The 26172-nt window shown below is 39.3% G+C and overlaps 1 protein-coding gene across 1 annotated transcript in view; it reads left to right on the top strand.

The window, feature by feature from the left end:
• LOC110958640 (protocadherin-15-like) overlaps window positions 1–26172 on the top strand; it is a 209603-nt gene that overhangs the window by 36699 nt on the left and 146732 nt on the right. Inside the window, exons 3-6 of the mRNA XM_022205268.2 lie at window positions 6624–6638; window positions 7161–7226; window positions 23603–23763; window positions 24269–24424. Coding sequence (XP_022060960.1) covers window positions 6624–6638; window positions 7161–7226; window positions 23603–23763; window positions 24269–24424 — 398 coding nt within the window. The remainder of the gene's footprint in view (window positions 1–6623; window positions 6639–7160; window positions 7227–23602; window positions 23764–24268; window positions 24425–26172) is intronic.

Genomic DNA, 26172 nt, shown 5'->3' with positions numbered 1-26172 from the left:
ATTGCTCAAAATATTAATTCACTGAGATGCCATTAATCCTCATTAATTCCATTGTATGCTCTTATTAGAGAAACCAATATGATATTTTTTCTTCAGATTTTGTTGCAGCTTTTTTAAGGCTGTTCTAAAAGTTTCAATGACATCTTAAGATATCACTTGATGCAGCTCCACACTGAAAACCACACTTTTCCATCTCATCTCTTGTTACATTATCCATTTCACTTCAATTTTGCTCATCAGAGTGGACAGCTTCATCATAAAATGTTTACTTTGCCATTTTTTGAGTGTGCCAGATCGAAATTATGTAGCCATCAATCAAGCCGTGGAAGACGATGAAAAAAAGAAGCTTTTTTTCAACCTCCTCTCTCTGCTTTAAGAGATAAATCCGATACCGAGACAGGCGTCTCTTGAGATAGTGCCCGTTTATTTCCACAGTGTGCTCACATATCACTCCGGCATATTTTGGAGTTCACCATCATTGGGTTTTCCCATTCGCGATCGAGACTCCAGGCAAAGTAGCCAAGCAAATATGTAACAGATGGTAACAAGCAGAATGCAGTCAAGTACAACTTGCTCAAATGAGCTCAAATTTTTCACAATATGGCACGGTAAAAAAGACTGATTAAAAAGCTCTGGAAACTTTTTTGAACTCGGGAACAAAATGTTTAGCCTGAAATCAGAAAGTTAGTAGCTGCTATACAGCTTTTCAGATATAATCTCTTTTTTTTTTTTTTTTTTTTTTGCCATTAATCTGATGCATGTCTCTGTTTAACCTTCTTGCTGGATATTGTGTCAATATCCACTACCGTTCGAATGTTTGGGGTCACCAGGCAAATTCATGTTTTCCATGAACATACACACTTTTATTCATGTGCTAACATAATTGCATAGGGGTTTTCTTATCATCAATTAGCCTTTCTACAGGATTAGATAACACAATGTAGCATTAGAACACAGGAGTGATGGTTGCTGGAAGTGGTCCTCTGTACTCCTATGCAGATATTCCATAAAAAAAAATCAGCCTTTTTTAGCTAGAATAATCATTTACCACATTAACAATGTCCAGACTGTATTTCTGATTAATTTAATGTTATCTTTACTGGAAAAAAATGCTTTTCTTTCAAAAATAAGGACATTTCTAAATGAACCCAAATTTTCGAACGGCAGTGTACATTGTTAGATATTAAATGCCAGAATATACATTACCATCCCTATCCTCATATAATAACTACTGAGCTTGGTGCTGTCAGGTGAACTTTGTATCTTGGGACAGATCTAGACTACCTGTTTTCCTTTCCTCTGCTAAGCTAAGCTAACTTCTGACAGTCCTTAAAAGACTGCCTGCTACTTTTCCCCTCCTGTAAAGTATGACTCACTGTGCATCACTCACAGTCCCAATCTGAACCATCATCTGATGAAATGAGTCAATTATTTCAGTGGAAGCAGGCCAGGGTGACGGCTCCAAAGGATCAGGGATGCCTGTGGTGTTCTTCACTGTCATTCGGGAAGAAAGCATCCTTGGCTGGGCAATCCGTCATGCTACTCTGTGCCATCAGATTGTTGTGCCATTAGAGGATACGTCAACAGACACACTGCTAATTTCTCCTTGGATTATATGTACTGAAGCTATGATTAGTTTTCTTTTTTGCTTTCCAATATTTCCCCAGTATGTCCCATTGCTGCACTGTACATATGTTACGTGACTCTTCCTAAATATACTATATTTATTCAGAAACACTTGTTTGTTTTTTTGGAATTAGCACGGATTCCCTTTTTTTTTTTTTTTTTTTTTGCAAATTGGAGCACAAACATTTGCATGATTTGCCACCTCTGCAAGTGCTGCAGGATAAGACTTTAGATTGTAAAATCACACAAAGGCTCCTATTTTTGTCGAAAATTCCAAATGTTAAAGTATCCCACCATCATGGTTCTGCTGATGCCAGATTGCAGACATTATCCCTTATATTTTTAGGAAAAGATACCTTCACAACAAAACAAAATGTAATAATATATGATGTTTGTTTTCCTTGTTACAGCGGCAAATGTAAAAAAAAAAAAAATTATCATATCAAGTGATATGGATAGCTTAGAAAATATAACATGTAGACCTTGTATGACTTGATCTGATAATAACTAAGATATCAGATTAAACAGAGGAAATGAAGTTATCTTGAAAACAGTGTTACATCGTTAAGAAATGCCAAACTATTCCTTTAATTTGGTGAAATTAACACAATATTATAGACTCTATAGGACTCTTCTGTGTGTAGAGTGACTCATTCCTGCCTCAATATACACACAAGATCACCACTGACCAGGTGCCCCACTGAGTCACAACCCAGTCATGTATATTTGATGGTAACTCTAGCATGTGTGAGCGTGCGAGGGCAGACATGCATATGGGCTCGATTGTGCAAACTATGTAAAGTGGTGTGAATGTGCACATGGAGTCGTGTGAAATGGTACCTAAGCACTGTGAATATATGCGTGTATCTAGGAGATAGTTGCGAAGCTGTGTGTTTTGAGCACAGGGTTTGTTTTCCACGAGCTAAAACCTGCTTGGCTTCTCGGGTGACTGTTATTGTCTGCAGTCAAAGTCACTTCTCTCCCTCTTTTTCTCCTTCCTCAGCTCTGTTCTTAATGGGAACATTTTTATTCCTGCCATCATTGGCAACCCGTACCTGCTTACTCCTCCTGCCAAATTTAGATGGGCCGAATTTGAATAGTAAATAAAGAAGTTATTGATTGAAACACTCCCGGTTTAAATGAAGAGCCGTTTTGAAGGATGATAAATCTGAAATGGAGCCAGCTTATTTCATTCACTGCCTGTGATATTGTCTGAATGAAGAGGTCTATTTTAAAGCCTTAAGTATATTTTTCTTCCTTTTTATTTTTTTATTTTTTATGAACTCCACACCTTGAATGCTTCACCCTCATTCTCCTCACACAGCTCTCCGTGGAGCCTTTCATCAGCTTGACAGAAACCTGGCATTAGATGGATTTATTCACTTGCTCATTCACAAAGTCATTTCGGTGATTATTTTCCTCCGAAAACTTTGAAAGAGGCGAGCGCAAGTGTATGCTTAACGGAGTGAGTGCTTACAGGAAGACAAGCACATATCAATGAAGAAATCCACAAGTAAACTTTTAAAGGTGAGCGTGAGTAGACACTGAAGGGGCATAAGCACCTGCATACAAAAGAACGCTAACTGTGCTATAAGGGCCCCTTTATTGGGTGAAGAAATAAGCCTGTGACCTAGTGATAGAAGTGCAGGGCATTTGCATTTCTATGCAGTTAACTCTTCATCCTGAATTGCTCCGTGTCTTGCAGGGAGAAAGAGAATTACCCTATCACATGATTAAATTTAGAAACTGCTAACAGCATGGCGACTGAATTGATTTCATCTTCACTTTGCACAAATACTTGGAAGCATTTGTTTTAATCAGGATTTAACTCAAAAGAAGTGTCTGCAATTTCTCCAAATTTGCCATAGACACACACACACACAGAGACTTTAAATTGCCTGTCTTTCTTTTTTTTTCTCAACAGATTTAGTTCATTCCGCGTTGAAATCGCACCGTGTTCGTGTGCCACTTTAAGTTACAACCTGGGCCGTTTACTGTTTCATATTATTTAATTTTCATTGTTTGAGGGATGAAATCAGTCTGACAGGTAGAGAAGAGAGAGGCACAGGAGACGAGACACGGGAGGGAAGAAACCGAGGGGAGAGAAAAAGGGAGAGACAGAGATGCCCCACAGAGAACAAATGGCTGGTTAGTAATATATGAGGGGCATCAGCTTACACTGAAGGATAAAAAGGCAGTCAAGCAGGGGATACACATCTGTCATCTGCTGTTCACACACACACACACACACACACACACACACACACACACACACACACACACACACACACACACACACACACACACACACACACACACACACACACACACACACACACAGGCCAGCTGGTAGTGAGTGATGTAACTAGTGACTATTGTTCCATGGCTCATGCATCTTTCTGGACTGCTAACCTGAGATGCACCCTTAGAAAAGCTTCAGGAAGGTGATGGGGTCAAATTTTGGCCCATCAACTTCCTGACAACATCGACAAAAATTCAGAACGCATCCGCTTTGTGAAAGTAGAATTTCTGGCTGAGCTGTTGTGCTGAATTGCATTGGCGTGCACAGTAAGTGCAGATCTCATATACATATCATCCAAAATGCTAGTTGTGTTTTTGCAGTGGAATGAGGAAACACTGTGTCTGCAAAACGCTCTGGCAATTAAAGCATAAATAGCATTTTTGTGAATATGTTTAGACAACTGAAATCACTTGGGCGGAGAGAGAGAGAGATTGTTGTCTTTGTTAAGTATTAAAATATTAAAAGGCTGACATGAGGCAAAAATGTGAAGAGCTTGACACCCAGTGTATTTTCCAAGGGTTCCATGAGCAGATCAAAACATATCATGTATAGAGCTTTGCTAAGCCTTTAGACTAAAGAAATTAAAATAGCAGTACCGGCAAATGAGTGTATTTACCAGAATGCCTACATATTCCTCTAATATTTAACCAAATTGTTATCTTTTTAGCAATTATTAGGCTATACATAGCAATGTTTGATGTGCAGAAAATAAATATTGGTATTTGATGTCAAACCCCTGCGCTTTGTAAGTTAGCCTCCCTATGACTTTAATTTACTGCGGTTCAATTTGGTTTTCTTTATGAAGTACAAATTCACAACATAAGCCATTTCAAAGCACTGATATAGAGAGAGACCCAAATAATCAAACAATTCACTTTGAGCAAACACTTATTGTGACCTCCGGCAGAATCGGGTCCGTTGAGGGGAGCCGTCTGCCTCGACCTGTCGGGGTAAAGGGAGAGGGGAGAGAGAAAAGGATAAGGAGAAACAGACAATAAAAAGAAGACACTGGGGATGTTGGTGGGGCCATTAACCTCAAATCAGAAATGTGCAACTCTGGAACCAGTAATACCTGGAGAAAGGACAAAACAAAAACCACAGAAAGGAAGGACACAAAGTTAATGGCATGCACTTTCATAAATGTATTGAAGGAATAAGAGGGGCTCAGTACATCATCGGAGATCCCAGTGGCCAAAGCCTATAGTGGCATCAGTAAGGGATGGGCCAGGGTCACCTTAGCTAGTCCTTTCTATAAACTTGATCAAAAAAGAACATTTTAAGCCTAATTTTAGAAGTAGAGATTATATCTGCCTCCCAAATGAGGGACTAGTTCCACAGAACCGCCTAATAGCTAAAGGCTTTGCTTCCCATTCTACTTTTAGAAACTACTGGAACCACAAGTTCTAATTCCAATGCTAAGTCCTCCATTAGGCTAATAGATTGGATTTTGGTGCAGTAAAAGATTGTCAGATGTCCTGTGAAGAAACTGTGAGGAAAGTAGTTGAGGTAGTGGTTATCAAAAAGGTATTTCACAAAGCAAACTGGAAACGAACATTTAGCATGGTCAGGCTGCTAACTGGTTAGCAGGAACAAGAACAACAATGTGCTGGGAATTTTGATGAAAATTGGGTTTTTAAATTCTAAGAATTTTGTTTAAAAAAGAAGAATGTTAAAGGCATTATTGGATAAACTAGTTTTAGCTACAGTTTGAACTTATTCATTTATCCTGTGGTGCTAGCAGATCAAATATCTCATAATGCCAGCTAGAACAACAGTTTTCTAGCCTATTAATGTTCACCAGGGGACAAATTAACAAGGAGCTAATATTTCAACTGTGCAGATTGGTATTGTTGAGCAGATTTGCCACCAAATGTCCTATACATTTAAGAGAGTGAAAGGTAAACTGAAGGGGTTTATGTGTGAACAAGGAACATGTCTCCTTAGAAAACCAATCATTTTCAGCACTAAAATAAGCTCATTTGTCGGTCTCGGACAGCTTAACTAGTATTTCAGGACTTTCTCTACCATCTTCTACTACAAAAGAGGTGAGAAACAATACCAATGAACCTCGAGATAATCTGTAATGTCGCACAGCTGTAATGCTTTATCGTGGCGTGGAAGGCAGAGAGAGACAGACTGAGAGAGGGAGAAAGTGTGATCATTGTTCCATGAAGTCTATTTTCTAGGTGAGCAGATATATCTTTCAGCCTTCCTCCGGGATTTTCCCAACCATCCTCGAGAGCTGTACAATAACGTTAGCCTGCGAATGTGGGTGTTCTTGTTTTCCTGTATCCTGGCAAGGACAGAGGGATGAGAGAAAATGCTTGAATGTCGGTGGTGGTGTTTTTTCTGGCTGAATAGGACCATTTTAAGCCTCCAGACAGGGTTAAAATACTTTCTCCTCATAGTAACACAGAAAGTGTGGGTGGCGGATGTGAAAGAAGGTGGAAAGGCTGGTCGAGATTAATACACTTGTGTACTGAACATCCAAATAATGCTCATACTCGCCTATCCTTTTCAAAACTTTAAAACCTGCTTAACTGCATTTCAAGTTTGACTCCTCTTGTTTCTGCTGGTTGCTCTGGTGGTTCTTTCATGGATATTCTCTCTTCTGCTTTTTCCTTCTTCCTATCCTTTCTTGATTGCTACCCTCTGCCCTCCTTCCTGGTGGGTTGTGGCTGTCTTCTTTCTGCAGATTGGCAATACGAGGGTAAGAACAATCTCATTTCTCTTCCTCTGTTAACTGTGTGTTCAGTCACTGTGTTAGTGTATTAACCCCCGCTGGCTCTAGGGAGGAGGTTGTAGGGGGTTACGTTTGTCGTTTAAAAAATGGGCATTAGCTTCTCTTCTGTGCCAGCTCTTCCCTCCCTTACCTCACTTCTTTTTCTACTACATTTCCTTCCAATAATTCGTCTGCTCTTTTGCTACCCAGTCCATTTCCTCTCACCACTGAGTGAAGAATGAAGTTTCTGAGCTATAGGCTAGATCATGTCTGCCAAGCTTATCTTTTATTTATCTCCACTCATTTATTGCTCTTGTACTTCCAGCATTTCTTAGTCATGGCACCAAAACTCATTCAAAGGCACTGGAAATACTATTTTTTCTGAAGCGATCACTTGCAGACTTCAGAGTAAAGATTCATATTTCAAGATTTTCAAAAATGGATGTGTGCAACCCTGAATGAATCAATGCCAACTTTAAGTTTTTTTCTTTTTCTCTTTCGCCTCTCCAGAATGTAAACTCTCACGGTCGGGTCCTCCTGCTACCATCGTTGCCATAGATGAAGAAAGCCCCAATGGTAAAGTATTCACCTTTTGCCTTCTTCATTCTAAGATTTAAACAAAGTTCTGTACTGAAGATGGGACAAGTGAGCTCTTTGTTAAAATTAACAGTTTTAATACAATCATCACGTTTTACCTTATGACAAACAAACACTGTTAGATGATCTTGGCCTTTTACACACGTGGACAAAATTGTTGGTACCCCTCAGTTAAAGAAGGAAAAACCCACAATTCTCACTGAAATCACTTGAAACTCACAAAAGTAACAATAAATAAAAATTTATTGAAAATTAAATAATCAAAAACAGCCATTACTTTTGAATTGTTGATTAACATAATTATTTAAAAAAACAAACTAATGAAACAGGCCTGGACAAAAATGATGGTACCTCTATAAAAGATTGAAAACTATTTGACCAGAGTGACATGATTAACTCAGGTGTGTCATTTAATTGACATCACAGGTGTTTCCAAACTCATAATCAGTCAGTCTGCCTATTTAAAGGGAGACAAGTAGTCACCCTGCTGTTTGGTGAAAAGGTGTGTACCACACTGAACATGGACAACAGAAAGCGAAGGAGAGAATTGTCCCAGGACATCCGAAAAAAAATTATAGACAAACATCTTAAAGGTAAAGGCTATAAGACCATCTCTAAACAGCTTGAAGTTCCTGTGACAACAGTGGCTCATATTATTCAGAAGTTCGAGACCCACGGGACAGTAGCCAACCTCCCTGGACGTGGCCGCAAGAGGAAAATTGACGACAAATTGAAGAGACGGATCGTTGGAATTGTATCCAAAGAGCCCAGAGCAACCTCCAAAGAAATTAAAGGTGAACTCCAAGGCCAAGGTACATCAGTGTCAGATCGCACCATTCGTCATTGTTTGAGCCAAAGTGGACTTCATGGGAGACGACCAAGGAGGACACCACTGCTGAAAAAAACTCATAAAAAAGCCAGACTGGAATTTGCAAAAATGCATGTTGACAAGCCACAAAGCTTCTGGGAGAATGTCCTTTGGACAGATGAGACCAAACTGGAGCTTTTTGGTAAGGCACATCAACTCTATGTTCATAGACTCAAAAACCAAGCATACGAAGAAAAGAACACTGTCCCTACGGTGAAACATGGAGGAGGCTCAGTAATGTTTTGGGGCTGCTTTGCTGCATCTGGCACAGGGTGTCTTGAAAGTGTGCAAGGTACGATGAAATCTGAAGACTATCAAGACATTCTGGAGAGAAATGTGCTGCCTAGTGTCAGAAAGCTTGGTCTCAGTCGCAGGTCATGGGTCTTCCAACAGGACAACGATCCAAAACACACAGCCAAAAACACCCAAGAATGGCTGAGAGAAAAGCGTTGGACTATTCTGAATCCCATTGAACATATGTGGAAGGAGCTGAAACATGCCATTTGGAGAAGACACCCATCAAACCTGAGACAACTGGAGCTGTTTGCTCATGAGGAGTGGGCCAAAATACCTGTTGACAGCTGCAGAACGCTCATTGACAAATACAGAAATCGTTGCAGTGATTGCCTCAAAAGGTTGTGCAACAAAATATTAAGTTATGGGTACCATCATTTTTGTCCAGGCCTGTTTCATTAGTTTGTTTTTTTAAATAATTATGTTAATCAACAATTCAAAAGTGATGGCTGATTTTGATTATTTAATTTTCAATAAATTTTTATTTATTGTTACTTTTGTGAGTTTCAAGTGATTTCAGTGAGAATTGTGGGTTTTTCCTTCTTTAACTGAGGGGTACCAACAATTTTGTCCATGTGTGTAGCAGAGGCTGATTGGCATGGCATGTAGCCTACACTCATAAATATTCATTATGACTGTGTCACAGCTGAAGTCTGATCTCTGTTGCAGAAGATTAGGACATTAGGCCATTGGGTTTGAGCTACAATCACTGAGTACGAGCTTGAAACTCAGAGAAACCATATGAATGTCATTGCATCTGTCTATGTATGCAGGGATTATGGGTTGTTTTCTGGTAAGGCACAATGACTTCCTGGCATCTCTACTAGTTGTCAGGCAACTTCACGGTGTCAACAACACCCTGGTTTTTGAGTTGTAGCGTGTTAATTATTGAGCTTTGGAGGTGCTGGCTGGTGGATTTTGTTTCAAGACCTTATGTCATGCTAAGCTAGCAGCTGCTGGCTGTAGTGTCGAGTTAAACGGATTGATATTTAAGAGGTACATCTTCTCTCAGAAAATACACATATTTCTCAAGAAGTTTACTTTAATATAAGTTGCAACAACAACTAAGTTTTTTTTGGATTCAGTTCAGTCATTTTGTTCTCCCAGATGTGAAATTGGCTTACAATAAGAAGCACAAGCTAAAAAAAAATCACCACAAATAGAAGAAGACAAACATTCCAAAACATAAAGTACAGAATGTTTCCCCATGACTTACAGAGAACAACAATACAACAAAACTTTCTTTTAAAATTACATGCGGGGCTATGCGCTCCTTGAACCACAGTGCTCTGAAGCTCCAGCCTGAAAGAAGAGCTGCAAACTCAAGGAGAAAAAGTTTTTCATACAGGCTGACTTAGATCTGGCCTTTTCGGAGAATCTGCTGGTCAATGAAAAGAGAAGAGACAAGTAATTGGGTTGAAATGGGCTTTATTGGGGGTTTAAGCTGTGTTTTGATGCCTGTTGTGATGATTTTGTCAGTCATTTTTCCAATTATATGTGGTTTAAATCCAAGTTAATACTTATTTTTAGAGAAATGTATAAGTAATTGGTTTCTCAGACCCTGATGCTTTTTGTTTTTTTCTCTTCTCTTCTCTTCTCTTCTCTTCTCTTCTCTTCTCTTCTCTTCTCTTCTCTTCTCTTCTCTTCTCTTCTCTTCTCTTCTCTTCTCTTCTCTTCTCTTCTCTTCTTCTCTTCTCCTCGCCTCTCTTTGCCTCTCTTCGCTTCTCTTCACGTTGCTTTCAAAAACCTTTTCATCTGAACACCAAAGGAGATGTCTTCAGTGTATTTTTTTTTTGTCTCCAGCCTGAGCTCAAAGTTTTTAAGACCTCCTTACCTCATTAGTGGCTCCTGGTTTGATCCTGGGGCCATTTAAACTTTACAGAGGCGTAGCAACAAACACCAAAGTCTACTTCAGGGTGTGTTTCATCGCAGGCTTGTGTGTCTTCTGTGTCTATATTAACATCATTTTTGTGTAAAGAGGAGGTGGTTACTTGTGGATGGATTTCATTTTAGTTGGTTATTTTAATCCCTATGTTGATTATGAGTTAATTAAGGCCTATGCTGGCCTGAAAGGAGGATCACTAATTTTTAGAAGGAAATGTACAGACAGACAAGTACAGTGGTGGAAAAAAGTTTTCGGACTCCCTTAAAATTTTACACAATCTCAAACACTATCATGAAATATTTGTGGAAAAATCTTTTTCGTGTTTCAAAAGGTGTGGCTGCATTAGAAAAACGCAAAGAAATACAAATGATCTATTTTTTTGTTTATTGTTGACCAGAAAAACTAACAAAACTAAATTCTTGACAGTTTCAGTATGCCAGTTCTCAACATTGTCAGTATCAAAGTCAACAGATGACAAAGAATGTGTTCAAATCTGAATAAAAAATAAATAAACCATCATATCGTTAAATTAATACTTAGTAGTCCTGCCATTAGCACGCAGTAGAGCTCTAATCCTGGCTGGCATGTTCCCCACGAGCCTGTCACACTGTTGAGGAGTAATCTTGTCCCATTCTTCTTGAATTACTGCTTTTAATTCTTCTAAATTCTTTGCTTTACGCTTTGAAACAGACCTTTTGATAATCTACCACAGGTTTTCATTGTTGTTCATGTCCGGGGATAGAGCTGGCCACTCTAAGATCTGGATACTGAGCTCCTGCAGTCAAATTCTCCTGGTCCTGGATGTGTTTAAGGGGCATTATCTTGTTGAAACACAAAGTTTTGACCTTGATGGAACAGTGCATGCGTAGAAGGAAATGCAGGAAGAATCTAAAGCTGGAAAATAGACTCATCTGAACGTAGAATCTTCTTCCAGTTCTTGTGTGCTTGGGCCCAACAACGCTGGGCTAAGCTCTGTCTCTCATTGATCAGGGGCTTCTGGACACCCTTGTAGGACCTTAAACCATGATCTAAACAGTGTGGGTGGAACACTGGACATCAGTTTGGTTTGACCACTGCTGCTGAACCTCCTCTGATGTCATTCCTGCACATACAGATCAGGGCGCGATCATTTCTTGCTGAAGAAACCCTTGGATGCCCAGATCTTGGTTTGTCTTCCAAGTTGTTGGTTCGTCTGTGTTTCTGCAGAGTGTATTCAATTGCTGAAGGTCTGCATTGCACTTCCTGGCTATCTGGAATCTGTATCTGTTGCCTTCCCAGCTGAGAATCTGTATCTTCAGATGTGTTTCCTGCATTAAGTTCCTTTTATTTAGCCATTTTTGTCTCTGAAGAACTTTCAAATGGGCTGGCTTTATATAGACACGAAGCACGGCTACAAAAATGATGTCTTTTAATAAAAAGCATGACCTTCATTAGTGGATCACTGGTACCAAAATGGCCCAATACTCAAAATTTCTCATGTATTTTTAAGGAACCAATCAATTTTAAGTTTTTAAAGGCATTTTAGGATGTGATTAGTATTTTGACTGTGACTGTACTAAAAGAAATTACACTCGAAGACGTAAGAGTGATTCCTAATGCAGTATTTCACAAATGCGTGGGGTGTCCGAAAACTTTTTTCCACCACTGTTTGCAAGCTTAAGTCACTCTCTTATCTCCTGTCTATAGATTACCGCTCAAAGACCTGTCATAATATTTGCCATGTCTGCTTTTCCACCAAGTTTTTAAATGGTGAGACCTGATCACAGTAATCCTAACTGACATAAATAGAGATTAGCATAGCAACACCAGACAGAGAAGAGAGCTGGCATGTCTGTATCTGTTAATGGCTTAATGCGTTCTTCGTAGCTATCTATCCTCTTATTTCTAATATTTCCTTTATACTGTGTTCTTCTGATCTTAAGCGAACGTTAGTGCACATCAGCCTTGAAGTACTCATTACATCTTGGGCTTTGATTTGCATTTCTTCCTTGCCACCAATGTTGGCAGTTCATGACAATACCAAGAAGATTCATTAGTTATTTCCGGTGCTTACAATATGATGTGAAGAGCTCAAGGACGCCTCAAATTAAATTACTTATAAAAATGCCACATGAATATTATATTACATGCAATATTCCACCTCTCCTTCACTCATTTAACATTGACACAAGGGTGAAGTTTGCTTGCGTAATTGCGGGAGACATAAAATAGCAGCAAAATCCCTCTTTTAAACCCCCTGAGCCGCAAAACCTGAACAGATTTGACAGGTATGTCTTTTTAAAAAAAGCCAAAATTGCACCATTTATCAGAGCCAGAATCTGTGAAAACATGAGGATGATCAGATTTTCAATTTTCTAACAGTTCTGAAACAAGTCTGTTGTGAAAATTCATCAAAACTAGATGTAAAAATGTAATATCTCATTGAAATCACTTCATTCTATGTGTCTCCAAGCCATTCGCCAAATAATTTAACTAAATACTCTAACCAGGTTCCGTGAAAACCTAAAAAAAAAATTAAGTTCTGTTTACTTCTAGTTATGGTCTGCTGTTTCTATGAAGGTGCAGAACTTTATATTGCATTATAAAATTAATCCACGGTTAGTAAAAGTGTAACAGGAGCCAAAATCTCAGAAGCTGCTTGGATTTTAAAAGGGAGGTTAAATTATGAAAAGAATGCATCTTAATTCCAACATGTTAAATATTTAGACCTGTGGATGACTGTTTATAACACAGCTCCTGATTTAATGTGTATTTTTTTGTATGAATCGGGTAACAGTTGCCTACTTTTTTGTTGGTAAATTGGATGTAAGAAAATGTATGTGGAACAAGGAGTTATTTTAGATGAAAGTAGAAAGAAATAATACGTTTACCAAAGTATTTTGTACATAGGTCTCCATGGGGCACAGTGCTGGGAAATAAAACTGAGGTTAGTAATAACAGCAGTGATAATTTACAGAATATATAAAGTACTAATGTGGTTGTTAGCGCTATTGTCTCATAGAGGGCTCAGGGGGCTGGAACCTTTCTTTGCTGAGTGTGCAGGCCTGTATGGCTTTTCTCTGAGTGCACAGTTCAAAGACGTGCACGCCAGGTTGACTGGTGACTCCAAATTTACTGTGTAGCTGTGAATGTGAGACACAGGAGGCAGCAGTTGTTTCTTGCTGGAGTCAACATCGTTTCTTTTAATAATTACTGTAGCCATGACAATGAAGATCCGCTCTATGCCCATCTGTATCACGCAATAGAAAAATCCATAGAAAATTTGTAGGATCTGTGAATGGGAGCAAAATGTACGACATATTGACACTTTGTTATTAAAAATATGCATACTATGAGGTGTGTTTGATGCAAAGGGAAATTTTAAATCCAAACTGCAGCAGAGGAGGATACATCAAACAGAGACTTGACCACACTTAAAATGTTTGTGCGTCTCAAATTCGATGCTGTGACAATACAGCGAGAAAAATCTACGGTTTTATGTACACTTTCATAAGCAATTTAAATGGGAGAAAACATGTTCAGTGTACAGACTTTTTTTATACGTTGACAGATATGTGTAACCTGAGCATTAAAGCCCAAATCACATCTTTTCTTAAACCTAACCAAGTTGTTTTTGCGCCAAAGTCTGACCAAACCTTTTCCACAAAATTGTCTCATCCTAAAAGGGTGAATTATTTTTCAGTGATTTTCTACCAGTCACCTGTGAAATATCACCTTCCACTGGTACATTCCAGTGGGTGTTATCAGAAGGTCAGAACAGCCTTCACAACACTAAGCTTGTTGTTCTACACTATCCTTCGTTATTCAAAGATCTGACCTCCTTTTCTTTGCATTTCTCACTGCAAAAGTACATCGCTATACTGTGACATTGGTGGGCTTTGGGTCATCTTTTTGTGAACTCATAACCCATTATGTTCTTTAGTAATATCTGACATTTGAGATTTTATTTCCCTACATCCCTAAAGTCTAGTTTTCATCCACTCTTTATGCATTAACTACCTGTAGGAAACAGCAGTGGTAGTACTTTATTGTTGTCAGAATCACACTACAAAATATTCCAGTGTGACCTAATAATATCGATCTCAGGAACAACTTGGTGTTATTAAATTTGTCATCAACATGAAAGACATGAAAGCATATGCTGATACATAACAAAGACGATGCTGTAGGGTTGGAGTTTAAGTGTCGGTGTAGGCGGTGCTTAATAAAATGAAGCAATTGTACAGAAACTCAGATGTGAAATGATGGTACAAGGGTGTATAAAGACAGGGATGAGTGGTGTGTTGAGTGTTCTGGCCTTAGGTTGTCTCATTTGCGCAATTACTGTGCTCATCCGACTGCAGATATTCATGCCTGTGGTGATGGGAAGGTTTCAGCTCGCCCTTACAAAGCTAATCAGCAGGAGCTGTGTTTCATAGTGCAGCTCAGTCCTGTCTTTCACCGCAGCTGTTAGCTTTTCCATATTTTCATGGTCTGATAACAGGTGGTCAGGTAAAATTTAACTTTCCGGTTTAGTGAGATCTCATCTTTTGGTGAATATTAAAGGCATTATTTCAAACTTTTTATAGCTGGTTTTCACAGAGCCGGGCGCAGCTAGATGGATAGTGCAATTGAAAATGCTGAGGCCAGAGACCAGTGAGAGCTTCTTGATGACGTCTGAGTAGAATGTGCGTGATTGCAAGCCGTTTTTTTTTCTTTGGAAACCTGGAAATAACAGTGGTATGGTGTTGATTGTGAACATGGGATTGTGTCAAAGTGGTTTTAGAGTGGCTTTCTACCATGCTAGCAAGATTGTACTCACAGTTTGGTTTTTGAAGTACCGATGTGTTTTTATAGTTTCATCAATAAGTACTAAGTCTTAAAGTGGGAGTGGTGAGGGACTGGGGAGTTTCCGTGTCGTGTTTCCAATAGAATGCTGTGATTAACCTGTCGGGATTCGGGATCATTCAGAAGAAATAAACCCATTCTGGCTGTATGGTCAATTTAATGGGTGCAGTGCAGTATACAGTGCACAGTGCTGGATTGCTCCATCTATTTAGGCCATCTTCAGTATTTCTTAAAACATTGGCAAAGGTTGAAATTGAGAGATAGAAGCACTCATAGATTGGATGAGACATGAATACCTAAATATTTAATTCAATTGGTGAATTTAAAAGAAGGCTTTCTCTTCCCAGCATCTGAAAGGGAACTCTTTCAGAAGTTGGGATTTAGTCTGGCTCTTGTAGTATCCTCAAATTTTGGTATTTGATAGTCTGTGGACATGACATAGCACGGGTTGTGGATCTGTACGGTTCAGCAGGATATCATGTATGAGATTTGAAACCAAGGATGTTGCCTGCCAGTATATACATATATGAACTGTTCAGATATCAGAGTTGAGAGTGCACACACTTGTCTTGTGCTTCAGGAATAGAGAAGGATGTGAAATTTGAACATTAATTCTTGGTTAGGCTACCAGTGACTTATCAAGCCCCTACTTGCAGTAAGAGTAATTGCACAGATCATGACATGCATCATCGCTGTTTAACGCTTTGTTTTTGAGACTGAAATATTGATCATCACAAACCTTTCTTGGAAGCTTTCAATGGTAGAAACAGGCAAAAGGTGAGTGCATCAGTGGATAAAAAGAAGTATGACGGGTGCTCTTCAGGATCTAGTGGAAAAAAATCCATTCACACAGCAGTTATTAAAGGACTTTTAGGTACTCGGAGTGCCTCGGACCTCTCTGCTTTTTGCTGTTTTCTTGGAAGCAGTTGGGGTTTTTCCACCATAGACTCTGCCACTATGGTTGATCACCTTTCCATCTCTAACAAAGCACTGCTGGATAACGCTGGGCTTGATTGAAAACTTCAGCCTACTCCAAAATACATGCTAATAGGCCTAATGGGCACTGCATGTACTCATTTGGCCAAGGCTTGAATATAACAGACATTTATATGTAAAAGTCCTGCACTGTAGCTTTAAGGATTTTATAACGTGCTGAAATTGGGTCCAATAACAAGCTGCTTTTATACTGCAAAAAGATATGTCCAATTTCCCCCATTTATCATCATCTTTTATTCAGCAATAGTGAGTACTAAGAGATGGTGCAGTATTTAGCTTTTGCATGAGAATGAATAGTATATATGTGTTTTCTGAAAATTGCTTCTTAATGAATCCATTTTGCTAAAAACATTTCAACTGCTGAATGACGGTTTTTAATCTAAGTGAAAGGGACTTGCTGACACTTTGAACATTTGCATTCAAATCGTGAATAATAATGAGATGTAATTAGCACATTTTGTTGGTTCTTTGTCAGGATATAATTTAACAGAAGCTAGCTTAGTATACATGTGTTTAGGCTTTATTAAATATATTATGTCGCATTCTAAAGAATAAAAGCCCGGAATTATTTTGAATGTTTAGCAGTGAATCCATGTTATGTTTAATATCAGACTTGTTTGCAGTTGTAGGATTTGTTAGATATAGAATTAGAATTAGATATAAGAATTAGGTATCCTTATCTAAGAGTTAGATAAGAATTAACAGAAGTTCAGTCAGTATATAATCTGTATTGTAAGTGGCCTGAGAGGTGAACCAGTGGACAAAATATTTCCTGCACATTATTCACTGCTGCTCATTCACCTTATTGCTGTAGAGGAACATAACATAAGGCTACTTATATGAACAAATCTACCTTTTTATTCCCACTCATCTCAATTTCCACTAGACAGGATTTTGAAGTAAGATCCCTTGTGGTGATTAAATTTAGCGGTACCAGCTGAAAAGATAGAAGTGGGTGGATTTAAAAAAAAACAAGGGGTAATCCTAAATTGTAGCTTTCCAGCGCTGCATTGTCTTTAAACAGTGAAGTTGTAACCCTTCCTACAATTTAAGATATAATTCAAGTTTGTTTGACACACAATTTTTTGGCCATTTGAGTCATTAAAGGAATAGATTTGGTTCTAATAGTGATTTGTCAGAGTTTTGTGCAATCAAACAATATCACATTACCAACAACGGCAGCTGCAATGTGTGTATGGACACGTGCATATCTTTGTACACACTGTACATGAGCGTTTGTGTCATCGTCATATTGTTTAACGACCATGTGTGTGACTCACAACTTATCCCTCCATGTGTACATACCATATATACAAGTGTGCGTCTCCGCTTGTTTGTGCAGTAATCTTCCTAACAGGGCTGTCGAGGAATAATTTAGTCCTGAAATCGTTTGTATGCATAATGCCTTGTATTGCTGTATGGCTGTGAAATAGTGTAACGGATTTAATAGCGATTCTAGCTTTAGGGTGATTATCTTGGGCTGTTGTTAGCAGAAGGGACAGAGACTCAAAGAAAGGCAAGAGAGGGAGAGTAGCAAGATGCAAGTTGGAGAATTTTTTGCCCAGAGAAATGTCATGAAAGAAAGAAATATTGAAGTTTGGAGCATGGTTTTATTAATATCTAATACAATAGTGATTAGTATAGGTGGGGTTTGGATAGTCAGACACACACTTGTATTTCACATGTACATGCACAGAAGAACACACACATTTAGCACAGGCTTCCTCACAATAATATATATCCACAGTAGCGTTTCTGTGATGCATTAAATGTATCATTTAGCCAATAATTCAAGCTGTATCTGTATACAAGTCGCAAGTAGCGACATATAATCGTCTTTTCTCACTGCTCTAATATTATTAGCGTGCTCCTGTAAATATCCTCAGCTTTGCTAATATAGCTTGACCAGTTATAATGCTGTAGCTGTAGGAGAAATAAAATCATTATTATTTCATACAATACATGAGTAGCAGTCAAATATGACAGCTTAGGGTTTAACGAAGGTTCTGTTACAGTTGATGTGCGACAGCCTCGCTGGGGTTACGGTAATCTTGGAAATGCTTTTTAATAAGCAAGGCATCAGCGTCATCGTCACCATTCTGATGACAAACATACACAAATAAATAGAAAATCTTGCATCTGGCCATGAAGACTTTATAACACAGTCTGTCAAAGGCAACAGAAGTACGATAAAAAAAGTAATACATTTAAAAAACACACTTGAGGTCTCTTCTTTACACTTTTCGGTTCATTAAACAAATCGTGAAAAGCCCTTGAGCCACATTGTATCACTACTGCTACTTGTTATGTTTACTTTCACCTATGCAGCATAAAATAGACGTTTATAATGCTTGTGTGTAGTAACAAGACAAGTGCCTCTCATATGGGTTATCAATGGCAAGCACTCAGAGTATGAGCCATTTATTGACTTCTTTGTCCCTCATCCCCAGACTGCAAATGCAGCATCACACAAGAGTCCTAACCAAGTGATGTGGCCGTAAATTAAACCAGAATAATAGACAAATCTACCCTGACAGGCCTGGTTTTATTGGGGCGCAGAAGAATGCATTTATGCACCCTCAGTTGAAATCTGAATAATAAATGTGTCGTCATTTATTTGTGGGTGGTGAGTAGGACGAAGCATCTTTCAATGCAATCCTGTCTCAGTAATGTTACATTCCCTTTACAGCTACACTGCATTCTCAATTCTGGTCTTGGGGAAGCATAGTCTTGTCTTGAGCCCAATGTATTTCCCCCCGTGTGACGCTGTAAGAAAAGCTTCCATTTAGAAAGAGCCACACAGTCTCTTTAGGGAGGCAGGAGGGGAAGTTGGAGGCATAATTCGGCGTAACATGGCTCTTATGGTACACAGGGCACAGGGACTATTTTAGACGCAAGAGATTGCGCTGCTTCCCAGTATTGGACACTTGATGGGTGTACAACATAGGTAGTGTCACCATGTTGGACAAATGTTCTTCAACACCCTCCTGCAGTCACACAAACATCGGCTGCTCCTGATTGGATGAAAGCGTCACTTGTGGGCTTCTGTCTGCTTCTAGATTTCAAACTAGACTAACATGGTGGCTTATTTTGAAACTTTTTCTTATGTGTTTTGCAATACATTTGAGGTGAGGAATAATCTATGCTGTCTCTGAACCTTAGACCGACAATGGTAAGCTTAAAGTTTTTCCAGAATTTCCAGAGGCATTGAATGACAGACCTCAACTTTCTGAAAATATTGTTCAGGACCCCGTCTCTCCAAGTGTATTGCAACACGACCAGAATGCACAGCATGGCTGTTTATATAGATGATAAATGGGAAAGAAGAATGCCAGGAAACCGGGGTTCACACCTGTGTGAGATTATTATTCTTAGACTAAAGTTTTGTTTTCCCTTCCTGTTTGCTTTCACTTGTCACTGACTGTTGTATTAGGTTTAGGCACCAAAAGTGTTGCGTTAGATTTATGGAATATATCACACTTTGGGTAACGCTTTCACAAGGACAACTACACATTGGAAGTTTTTTTGTAGGTTTTAGCACCAAAAATACTTGGTTAGGTTTGTGAACGTAGGATGGTCTTGGGTAAAATACGACCCTCTCACTACAAGTGTCAAGCCCCTAATCCATTTTCCGGGTTGCCAGGGTGATGATTGGTTGACAAACAAAAAGCAACAGTAAAGCAATACAACAAATGGCAAAGATATGATAATTAGGAGTGGATTCATAATATGTCACTAACAAACATAATCCAGCAGAAAATGTATTTCAGTCAAAATGTAATTGAAAATGTAATATTGTGGAGAAGGTTGTGTTCTGCGTAATGTAAAATACAGATTGAAATTGTCTAGCTCTGTTGCATCATGTTGATCTGCACAACTATACTAGACTTCCGTTCACCCATACTAGAAAAGATTTCCTAGTGTTTGCTAACTGTAATTGTACAAATATCGTGGTTCTTCTAAAATGATTGGAAAGGTTGAAGTTGAAAATCTCCACAGCTGCAGACACCAACACCGACAACAGTAACGTTATAAGCAGCAAAGTCTTTAGAAAGACTCGTCCATGTGCCTCAAATTTACTCTTACTACCACCAGCTCACTCTCATCACATGATTTGCCCCACACATTGGGCTGCAACTTCAACAAGTGTCAGAGAGCTCGGTAAATAAAAATCTGTGCCGGTGTGTCTAAAAAAAAAAATACCCAACTTACCTATACAATGAGGTAAAATGTTCATTTTGTAACTCATAGTTTAAAAAAAACAGACGAGATTAGAATATTCTTGCAAAGACACTTTGCTTTCAGAAATTAGCCATGATCTCGCTGAGGTCCAGACTTTAAGGATGCCATTCTTACTCATAAAATAAACTATTGCTGAAATGGAACAACACACTTTACTCATTTAGTACTCTTTAAAACTTTTCCAGCTTTGTTCCAGTATAATCTCTTCACTGGGGACCACGCTCTGTGCCCATAACACACATTTTTTTATTACTGTCGCCACTGCTATTTAATACACAATTACCCATCTGGAAGCTGAACGAGTATATTTTACGTATCAAATCATAAACACGTTGGAAACAAACAGCACAATAGTATTGCCTCTCATCAAATAAATGCCATTCATGACTACAATATAAACTAAACACTTCTTAAATTTGTTTATTTGGTAACGACAAATGTTAAAGTTTCAAAAAAACACATCTTTGCTATTGATGGAGGTAAAAATGTGTGCATTAGCATGTTATGTTTGATTCAGATAAAAGAAACTGTAGACGTACATGAACTGGGACATAATCGGTCACAACAATCATTTAAAAGTGTCCTTAATAGTGTGCATTCTGTTCAGATGTGCTCTAAGTATTTTGTTCTGGAACCAGGCCCGTACACTGCAGTAAGCAAGTCAACACAGAAGAGTAGAACCAATTTTGAAGCTCTTGCATATTCTGCATATTCTCTGTTTGCCTGTCATCAGAGTATCTCATGTTAAATGGGAGATAAACAGAGCGAATCTCGGCTTACATTCATTTCTTCTGCTGTCCCATCCATCCACTGCTGTTTACCTTGAATCCCTCTTTCCTCCCCCACCAAGAGCCGAAGGAGGAGGCAGATGTGATGATTGCTTTTCCCCCCAGGCCTTGCACCTGGATGGCACTCCAGCAGTGTAGCCGCATTCAGTTAAGCTAATGTCCTGTAAAAATTCTATTAATGCACTGCCACAATGCTCATTTTCTCTCCATTTTCTCCTAATACTCCCTTTATTCTTTATTTCTATCACCCTCTCATTCAACCCAATCTTTTCTTGCCTCTCCTTTTCTTCTGCTCTCTCCCCCCCTTAGTTCTCTAATTGCCCTTTGTGCCTCTTTTTCTTGGACAATTCCTTCGCTCGGCTCTCTGTGCTGCGACGCACTCACAGCTTCACGTGGTTCTGCCTGTATGCTTTAACACATGGGTCAATTTAATCAGGTGCTGCTGAGTGCAGTATTCAGTCACACATCCTAGAAAGTGAGGTCACAGTGAAAAGAGCCCATTTATATTAGATGGTCTGCCGTATTAAATTAGACACAGCCACTTTGTAGGCACTATCTTTCTCTTTCTTCTTTGCCCGTGCTTGTGTTTTTTTCGTTCATTTTGCAAGACAGAAGCAAAAAAATAATAATCAGAAGAGAGATAGCCATGAGATGGTAAGGAATGAAACTCCCCTAATGAATTCCATTTTCTATCCCATTTCCCATATAAAGAAACCAATTTCATTGAATTTCCTCGTTTATTCGGAATCAGCAAATCACAGCAAAGCATTTGACATGGTTTCCATGGCAGCACAGAAGGCCATGACCCAATTTTATGTCTGGCAGATCAGATATGAGACCGTTCAGTGCGCGTGTGTTTACATTGTTGGACGTGCTCAGATGCTGGCGTGCACGTGGACGGTAAATATGAAGTTTTCTAGATGTACACACACCCATGAGCAAACCAACACAATCCTCCCTGCTTCTCCACTTTTCTCCCCATCTGGTCTGTCTTTATCTCACATTTCTAAGTTTTCAAACGTTGTGTCCGTTTCTTTTTCTCTTACACACACACAAACTCACGCAGACTCGCAGATTTATAATTTTGTGTCAAATATTGCTATGCAGGTGTTCTGATTTTATGTGTTATTGTGTGCTAAAGGTCAGATATCCGTTGGTCTTTATTCACTAATCTATTCAGGCTACACATGTATACACACAAAGAAAACTGTGCCTGCAGTGTTCAATAATGTGCTCAAGGATGGGACACAATAGTGTTTTTGATTAATAATGCATTGTGTAGGGCCTGGTAATGGGCCTCTTGTGATTTGGAGCTGTACTGAGTCAAGTAGTTAAACTTTTTGCTTTTCTACAGACCTTTTCCTTCTACATCCCTTCCTATCCAGTTATAATAGTGCCAAACAAACTTGAAAAACGACCCTTGATGTGTGATGGCTGATTATTTTCGCACCAGTGAGCTTGAAAGCTTGAACAAGTACATCTAAAAATACATTAAGACTAACTCTAAATATGTAGTTGAAATCCCAAACTATGTTTAACCACATTATGGACCTGTGATGGAGTTTTAATTATGCAGCTACTAATGCAAACAATTTGAAAACTGTGTAAAGATTAACAGCCTGTGTGGTTTTTTTACTAACAATGTCCAATTAGTAATTAAGTCAGGACATTTCTGTGATGATCTGCTTTCATCTCTTCTATATGTTTTCTCGGATTTGTGCTAAATGAGAGACAATGTGCCTAAAATCATTCACCTCACTGCTACTGTTCAAGCTGTCTTGTTTCCTCAGTTTGTATTTCTCTGACTCTGCCTTTGTCTTGAAATACTCCACTCTTTCCCAAATCGCTTCACCGCCCACAGTTGACTGTCTTAAATGAATCAAGTTTTATTCCATCTGCCCCATCTGTCTTATTAAAATGTTTATTTTTCATTTATTCCGAGGGTGTTTTATTAAATCCATGCAGATGAAAGCACCAGCGTCATTAGAAAGTGTGTTGTTTTCTAGCAGACTGTTTCTCTCTTTTTCTTAATGTTTTTTTTTCATTTATCTTGTGTTGTAGTTGGTCTTCAGCGTTCCAGGTACTGGTGTAGCGAAAGCAAACCGAGTTACCCCAGTATCCACTCTGCTTCACGTCATTAAATCTTACTGATTTCCATGTGCTTTTTACTCTCCTTGCCTTTTTGCCCTTGACTTGGGCATAACCTACATATAGATTGCAGGTGTATAATTAATGGAGAACATGAAGACGAACGGAGGGCTCTGCTTGAAATGTCCCTGTTTCCTTTTCTTTTACTAATAAGTGTAGGTCTAGGACCAAACCATTTTTCTGTCTGCTTCAATTTAGCCACAAAAGTTAATTGAATCATACTCTACTTCCAGGAACTCTGTGCCTGTCCCTCTGCCCGTTCAGTTATTACACTTTTTTTTTTTTTTTTTTTGCTGTTTTCTTCCAGGAACATTGTTGGTAGAGAACATGCAGATAAATGGAGTGGCCGAGGGCCCGAACCGTACCATCTCTCTCTCTCTAAGGGACAACCACGACTACTGGGTGATCCTTGACTCTTCCAAACAAGCCCTTTACCTAAACAGCACTGGACGGGTTCTGGATAGAGATGTAAGGCAACTGGACTATTTAATTTCACCACTTGTTTGTGTTCATAAGATGCTTTTTTTTGACATTGACAGAAGTGTCGTACGACTTTGCACTTTCCTGGAACAGGTAGTAGCACCCTCTTTCCAATTAAGAGTGCACTGATTCAACATTATGTTTTCAGCAGATGTTGTTTTTGGTTCAATTTTTCTTTCTTTTTCCACTCGACAACAAAGAATAAACACAATATAATTACAGTTTCATGGTTTTCTCGCATTTACCAGTGTTTGCTGTTGCGTGAAACCCAGAAAGTTTTAGCTCCATCCAGCAGTCCTGCTGTTTTGTTTTGTAAAGTAATCCATAGCCGCTTTTTGAAAGTCTGATTTGGCACAAGAAGTTAAGTCTTTTGGTAGTGTTCTCTGCAGCAGTTTTTAATTTTTCTTTTACGGTTAATGATTCATTTGCTTCTGTACAATTGTACCATTTCTCATTCTAACAGTCTGTCTATTCCTCTGTATCTCTTTCCCAGCCTCCATCGTATATTCAGTCCATTGTGGTCCAGGTTCAGTGCACCAACGAGCTGATAGGCCATGTGATTTTGCACGAGGTGCGCATTGTTGTTCGAGATCGCAATGACAATGCGCCGCGTTTCCAGCAGCCGAGATACTATGTCTCCATCAGTGAGGTAAAACACTCACATATGCACACAGTGCCATGCACAGAGACATGCGTAACCCCTGACTATAAAGTAAAGTCAGAAATATTCCATAAAACTCAGCTAGGCAGACTTACCTTACTGTCTTTCTCTGAGATCAAACGCCATTTATTGGCCTTCTCCTGCAGTGCTGCTGTCTATTATGACGGCAGGTACTGGACTCTGGTGGGCGCCTGGAGGCCATAGAGAGTTACAGTTCAGTCCAGCACGAGTGCAGTAGATCAATTGTACTGTGCCAAGAGTTCCTGTGGGTCATGTGTCAACGTTAAAGAAAATGTAGCCTGTCATAGGTGCATGCTGCAATGCATTTAAAATACAAACCTCCGCTAGTCTTGTGTGTGGGCTTTTGGTGTCAGACTAGAGTTACTAGAGGTGGAAAAAGCAGAGGTTTTGGGGCAGCCACAGCAAGGATTTGAATCTGTTATTCTGAGGCTTCCGGAATAATCTTTAAGATGCCAATCCCGCAGTTAGTTTGTCCTCCAGAGTCGGGGGAAGCAGAATTTAACTAGAGAAAGTTCAAACTTAAACTGGACAAGGATACATGTAGCTTGCTGCCAGCACGGACCTAGGCGGACCCAGCAGAATATCTCATTATACAGTCTTCCACAGTCTGTCCAACTCAATCTGTCTTCTCAACCTCTTTCTTTCTCTCTCTTGGCCTTTCTTGTGTTTTTGCAGCACTCCTGTTCCTCCCTCACACCGACACACTTGTGCCCCCACACCACTCCCAGCTCTTCATTATGTCACCTTTTCTCAGCCTCTCCACCTTTCCTCTGCCACACTCCATATATTTCTGGTTGCCTTTTCCTCCCCCTCCTCCCCGTCCAACCCTGCCACCTCTCACACCTCTCCAGTTTCTCATTACTCCCACTAAAATAATTTACTCCATTCAATAACAGTGACCACCGTACCATTTAGGAGATGCATCGTAAAAAATATGACTCCTGTGCCAGGCCAAGGTAAACTCAGTCAGTTTGGTGGTGATATATATATTTTTTTTTTAGAAAATGGAGACATTTATTCATATGCAGGCAATAACTCAAAAGCGGGACCAGATTTATTCAGGTTTTAGTGCAAATCTGCTCATTAGGCAGACAGCTATTGTGTAATTCACTTCTATTGCCCCCAGAACTCCAAACACTCTAATGCAATACATTTAGTATAGAGAAGAGTTCATTCAGCTGCATCTGCACTAAAAGCTGGTATAATGGAACCTGCTCTTAGTTGTCTGTTACTGAAACATATTGACTTCAAGAAACTGAAGCAGACAGAACGCGCACACAAAGACACAATGGTTATTTATAAGAATGTCTCGGACACAATTTATGAGCTCACTGTGAAAGTTTTTCAGCACAAGGTGATCCCTGTGGCTGATTTCATGAGTTGGTGCCGGTGCCCAAGTCTGGAGCGGTTTCATTAGAGCTGTATCCGAAAGTGGGCAAATTGACAGCATGAGACGTTCTGAAGACCATTGTTAGATCTGTGGGAGGCAGAGATAACCCTGTTGAGGGAAATGATGTAACAAATCATTGGTGCGGCAGCTAAATTAAACTTAATCTCAAATGTTTCTCGTGCTGTCTGGAGATTAGACTTCTGTTTTGACACCTAATCACAGATCCCTAGGCGCATGGCTGGAAAAATATAGCACGGCAATTTATTGTTGGCAAACTTCTCGCCTTTCATGTGCTGTGGCAAGTGTTCAGCTCTCATGTTAAGAA

This window comes from Acanthochromis polyacanthus, chromosome 19 (assembly GCF_021347895.1).
Source record: "Acanthochromis polyacanthus isolate Apoly-LR-REF ecotype Palm Island chromosome 19, KAUST_Apoly_ChrSc, whole genome shotgun sequence".
In the NCBI taxonomy this organism is placed as follows: Eukaryota; Metazoa; Chordata; class Actinopteri; family Pomacentridae; genus Acanthochromis; species Acanthochromis polyacanthus.
Note: the sequence above shows the minus strand (reverse complement) of the source record. Positions and strands in the feature narration are given on the sequence as shown.